General features: G+C 38.8%; 1 protein-coding gene across 2 annotated transcripts in view; it reads left to right on the forward strand.

Annotated features, from left to right (window-relative positions):
- The window catches only part of LOC131233870 (uncharacterized), a 58,037-nt gene extending 53,425 nt beyond the window's left edge, over positions 1-4,612 (forward strand). Inside the window, exons 7-9 of one of the 2 annotated variants that reach the window (XM_058230699.1) lie at positions 803-877; positions 3,383-3,445; positions 4,206-4,612. In XM_058230699.1, the coding sequence (XP_058086682.1) occupies positions 803-877; positions 3,383-3,445; positions 4,206-4,353 (286 nt within the window). In that variant the 3' untranslated portion in view covers positions 4,354-4,612. The remainder of the gene's footprint in view (positions 1-802; positions 878-3,382; positions 3,446-4,205) is intronic. The other variant, XM_058230700.1, reaches the window with a different exon arrangement.
- The last annotated feature ends 1,388 nt before the right edge of the window (positions 4,613-6,000 follow it).

Below are 6,000 nucleotides of genomic sequence, written 5' to 3' on the forward strand. Positions count from 1 at the left end.
AGAGCTTCAATTATTCTATGGTTATTGCACGTTTTTTTCCCCTTTCTTTTCATGTGGAAGAATCTCTATTCTTGGATTGGGTGTGTTTGGGGATGATTTGGTCTTAGGGTTTGATACGATTGCGTGGGGTTGATGATTCTCATTTGTTAGTTACACAACGAGTCAAGCATTTTATGTTATTTATCAACCAACCAGTTAGTGTCCGAGATGGGTCAGACCAAGTCGTGATGAGTCAGGTGACTCAAGTACATCTTTGTTATTTGCAATCGTCTAGTTAACGTGTGTGTATGCAACCATGCGTGCGTGAGCACATACACCATGGTGTTCCATAACGGCAATGGTGAGTTTAACGGCTACCACTGTTACCTTATGATATGGGCCGTAACGGCCATTACAAGGGCCCTCATAACGACTGGCTTTTTCTTTTTTCTTTTTTGAAAAAAAATCTTGTATCGTCCTTGTAATGGCCCGTAATGAGGCTGTAATGGGGCGTTATCGGGCTGTAACGGGCCATTATGGGTTTTTTTTTCTTTCTATAATGACCATAACGCACAACGATGACCACTGTTAGTTTTACGTAACGGCCATAATGTAACAGTTTTTGTACACCTTGGCATACACATGTTTCAGTTAGATGGAATGAGGGGAAGTTTCTTTCAGTTGGTTCCATATCTAATAAACTGTGAAATCTTTTAGTAAGTCAAATCTGTTACTTGAAATGTATCTCAATTTGTTTGGAAAGTTCCTAGTAAAACCCCCTTTTATATCATTTTCACTTGGGACACTTGGTTCACCTTTTCAGGTATAATCAGCTTGCATCATCCATGGTAGGTGAAGGGAAATGGAGTAATTCAGATGATTATCGGATGCTGCAAGCGTAAGGCTCCTCTCTCCCTCTCTCCCTCTCTAAAAATTTATTTAGCTTGTTCTGTATCAGTTGTCAACCATGTAACAAGCACACTCCCTTTTTCCTAATGAAATGGCTTATGTAGACTCATTTTGGTACATGACCTGCCTGTTCCTGGGTTATGGCTCTCTCTCTCTCTCTCTCTCTCTCTCTCTCTCTCTCTCTCCACTCCATTCGTCGTTTCAGCCCATTTTAGGGAGTGATCTTAAAATCAAGTGGACCACACCACAAAAAATAATGGGGATTTAACGCGCACAATTTAAACCTTCTTGGGGGCCAGCAGAAGTTTTGGATCAGGCTGATATTTGTGTTTTCCCTTTATCCTGGTGGGAATCACTTGAACAGGAGGCCCTAGGATGGTTTCAACAGTGAGACTTTCCATCTCCATGTTTCCTGTGGCGTGGCCCACTTGACTTTTGGGTCTGCCTCATTTTTCGGCTCATGTCTTTAAAATGTGCTGGTAAAATGGATGGACGGTGTGGATATAACATAGACATCATGTTCGGCTCCACAGGCTTGCGGTCAAGGTTATGGGGGAAGTTGGGTCCCTCATTTTGGATATGTCAGAGGTCAACATGGCTTTTAATTTTTACAAATCATCTAATTTATCTTGCTTCCGTACTGGAAATGGGCAAAGCTGCTTCTCTCTATCTCTTGTTTTTGTCATTGTTTATTTACCATTTATTCATTTTTTTAAAAAAAAATTAATAGATCTACACTTCTCTACACGTGCTTTTTTCTGTTTCTTATATTTTCTAAATTGCTTATAAAAATCTATGTCAATATTACCATATAACTGGATGGACATGTCCCAAGTTGTCACTTGGTGTTGTGTGCAATGCCGATGCATGTCTATGTCGTAATCTCATATTTGATACCCTCCTGAATCCTGATGTTAGGAAGCTGGACGGAAAAAGTCTCCTTGTTGATAATAGTGATAGAACTCTTTATTGCACCCTTGAGTCCTTGGGTTCAATCCCAACTTTCCTACTGGAAGAAAAGGTAATAGTAATAAAATAGGTAATGGAAATAAAATAGAGTAGAAGTTTGGTTCAGATAGATTAAGAAAATAATTTTGCTGACATAGAGAAACCAGATGTTGTAAGTTGTTGCAAAAGAGTGTTACTAGACATCAATGGTTCTATTTTAGGAGCCATTTGGGGAGAGCTTGAAGTTATCTGCTTCATCTGATGCTTGTCTTACTGGAGAACATCTGCTCCTTGTAATCTCTTTCGTCCTCCCCCCACCCACCACCACCCCTTTTTTTCTGCTTTCAATAAATTTTTTGATGTTAGCCATGAAAAATATCAATGAATCATAAAAGTTGAATGAAGTTTGGCTTGCTGATACCATATTCAAAGTCAGACTGTTATCCTTGAAGCACTGAGCCTAAATAAATGTAATAGTTCTATGCATAGATCCCATGCATATGGGGCCCATTGTTAGGTGATCTAGACTATTGATCTGATGCCCCACCATGGATGGTGGACGACCAAAAAATCGCCAGATTGGTGATGGTCTACATCGAGCAGCTTAGCAATAATCAAAGGCAGGGAGGGTATTTGTTTCTCCACCCTGGAGTTGATGATCGCTCCGCTCTGCTTCACTCCCATTCGCTCCGAGTGATCCACAAACGACGAAAATCTCTCTTTCGCCTGCCTCCATCCCAAGAAGGGGGGAAAAAACCTGGATTGAAGGGTTAGGATCTTCCAAACATATATATATATATATATATATATATATATATATATATATATATATATATATATACCAACAGAGCAATTTGGGTCATCAAAACATGGCCCCACATGCACAGAATCAAGCACCTCATCAAATTTTATGTGTGCAGGTAATGTCTGCATACATGTATGCACATGTCATATCCCAAGCAACATAATAATGAACTGTGTTATCTGAAATGAGATGACTCTATTTCCTATAGAGGGGTTGTATGATACTCAGGCTGTCATCTTCAGGGGAGAAAAAAAAAATTGATACTCAAGCTGCTTATGGCGCTTGACGCGCACGCAATCAGAAGTTGTACGAGGGGCATATGTTGACTCAAATAAACTGACTAGATTGTGCATCCCACTGTCACCAAGTTGCAATCCCAAGATCAGATTAGTTGAACAATCCTAAACTCAGATTCGTGGACGCTTGTGGAACCTTTGGATATTTTCATTTTTAATCATCCAACTAATGTCCACCAATCTTATAGTAAGATAATCAAATAAGCTTAGTGTTTGGTTCACAATACATCTACATTGGATATTACAACCTAGATGGTTTTAATTTGACTAGTATGCTATGTGTGAAATTTCTAAGTGCCTGAATCATCTATCACCCTCTGCCAGAATATCCAAAATTTCTCATTTCATAAATCGTGTATTTTTTATTCTATTGCTTAGCAAAGGAATTTTCAAAATGTTCTTACTTTAGTCTTTAGAAAAATGAAATCTGACTCTATTATTGCAGGCTTATAGAATTGGATGCTTGCTGTGTGGAGGATGTTGATTGGGACAATCTTCTTGACCACAGGTAACTGATTTATGTTATCAACATTTTGCAGATATTTATGTATTGCTTTCTTGTTCTTTAGGTTAGTTTGGTTACAGATTTCATTTTTAAGCAGAAATTGTGGTAAACTAAGATCGCACATCCCAAATTTGGCATTAATGCTCCGCATCACTAGCCATTTTGTATTTAATACTATTTCTTTTCTCAATGTCTGAGAGAAGTCAACCAGCACAGCCTCCTTGGTAGCAGGCAGTAATCCACAATGGAGATTGCTTAGGGTGCATTTGGTTGTACCTTATATTATGAACTTGTATTTTATTTCATGATTTATCAGTCTGGTGCAACCAAATACACCCTTAGGACCTGTTGGGCTACACCAGAAAACGGTTGTTCATAGGGGAAGCCATTTCGAATTGAAACAAGGGTTTTGTGGCCCGTTTAGAAACTAATTGGAAATCATACTTTTCAAATATAGCTGACGAAATAGACGCTACAAAGCCCACTCAATGAAAACCTAACCGGTTTTTGGTGGGAGTCAACAAAAATGTTGCTTCTGTGCATAGCAAAGGCCTTTCATGGAAGTTGCATCGAAAAATCTCTTTTCTGTGACATTATTCGCCTCCTAAAACTCCAATTTCCCAGATTATTTGTTGAAAATGCACCCTTCTATACATTAAATTCTATGGATTGAAATTGTCTGCTAGACTTTGCCTTTACTTTACAAACCCTCCATCGGAATTGCATTGATTCTTAACAATGACTTGTTTCTGTTACCATACAGGGATGGAGACCTTTGCCTAAAACGTTGGAACCAAATGACAAAACACATAGGTGGGTATAAGGATAAGCCATTTGCAGAACAAGTAGAACTCCTTTCAAAACGGTATTGCCCAAATCTATTAGAATTCATGGAGCACCGTTGGGGGTAAGAAATTATAGGAAACATGAGAATGTTTTTTGGTGGGTCATGTTTGCTTTTTCTTTGGAGGCCACTATATATCTGAAATACTAAGATTAAGAAGATTGATGGAACTCGAGCTGTTGCATGAATTGAAGTTCTTTAACCAGAGGGTTCTTGCTTCATCAGGCAAAATGATGGGAAGAAACCCTAGGTTTAGAAATAGGTTGTACTATGAGACAAAAACAAACTTCCTTGGTGAAATGTGAGTGTGTGTGAGATCTTCTTCATGGACTGGTGGCTGTAAAATTTAATTGATGGTTGAGATTGGGGGTTGACACCAAAACTAATATAAGTTGAGATTGGGGGTTGACCACCAAAACTAATATAAATCGCTTCTTGGCAAAATGATGGGAAGAAACCCTAAGTTCAGAAATAGGTTGTACAATGAGACAAAAAGAAACTTCCTTGGTGAAATGTGAGTGTGTGTGAGATCTTCTTCACGGACTGGTGGCTGTAAAATTTAATTGATGGTTGAGATTGGGGGTTGACCACCAAAACTAATATAAATCGCTCAAGTTTTTCTTTTTTTTACTCATTTATTTTTGAATGATTTGAGAGCAGGTGGTTTTGTGGGGCCTGCTCCAGTGGAACTGGTACCCCTATAAGCGGTAGGGCATCCGTGATGTATGAAGTCTGTCCAATCCGTCCATCAGAAGTGTCATCTCATATTACCCGACGCGCAAGTTGTATTTTAAAAATAATTCGTGTTTCAAAATTTTCAGTCAGGCATGGTCGTGGCCGTAGTCATGCATGCGTGCGCTGTTGTCTTTTAATGCAAGTTGGTAGCGGTGCACCCCTTCACCTTTTGTTTTGAAAAGTTGTTTCTTTTATGACCCAAGGGTCACACCAATTGAGTTTAACCCCAACAGTCACGGCCTTTTTTTGTAAGGGTGTCTCTACACCCTTGAGGGTGTCCTCTCAAAGTCTATAAATAGACTTATCTTAATTTGTTTTAAAATAAAGAATATAAGAAGAGTCTGATTTTGATTTTTAAAGTATGGTTTAGGCATTTTTTTTGTTATTCGGGTTGAGGTTGCAAGTAGTTTGAGGCTCGTGTACAGTGAGTGCACCGCTAAGATCAGATGATAGTTGTTGTATCCTGGAGGTCGATTGCTCAGGAAATCCTCTTGCACACTTGGGACGCGGTATAAGGAGGGCAAATTTGCTTTCAAGGCGAGTAATTCCAAATCATGTCTCAACTCCTGCAAATCGATTAGTTTTCAAATTTTCTTAAGTTAATTTGATTTATAGTTCATATAGTTTTCCAAACTCCGAATTCCAACAATCTTGAAATCGAACATATATATATATATATATATATATAGAGAGAGAGAGAGAGAGAGAGAGAGAGAGAGTCTCCGGCGCACCGTACCGCAAGAGAACTTTTGTGCACCAAATTACTACCGATCATGCCAACTTAAATAAGTGTGTGAGCCTCACCATTATGTTTTCTTGTGATCCATTCTGACAATTCAGTCCGTGATATCAACTGAACTGTAGGGTGCAAAAAATATGGCTTATTTGTGATTTACTAGGCCACAAAATAGAAAACAGTGGGAGAGGAGAAGCCTACCTTTGAATTTTTACAGGGCCAAACATGATGTTTATGTGAAAT

The sequence above is a fragment of the Magnolia sinica genome, chromosome 18 (genome assembly GCF_029962835.1).
Source record: "Magnolia sinica isolate HGM2019 chromosome 18, MsV1, whole genome shotgun sequence".
NCBI classification, from domain to species: domain Eukaryota; kingdom Viridiplantae; phylum Streptophyta; class Magnoliopsida; order Magnoliales; family Magnoliaceae; genus Magnolia; species Magnolia sinica.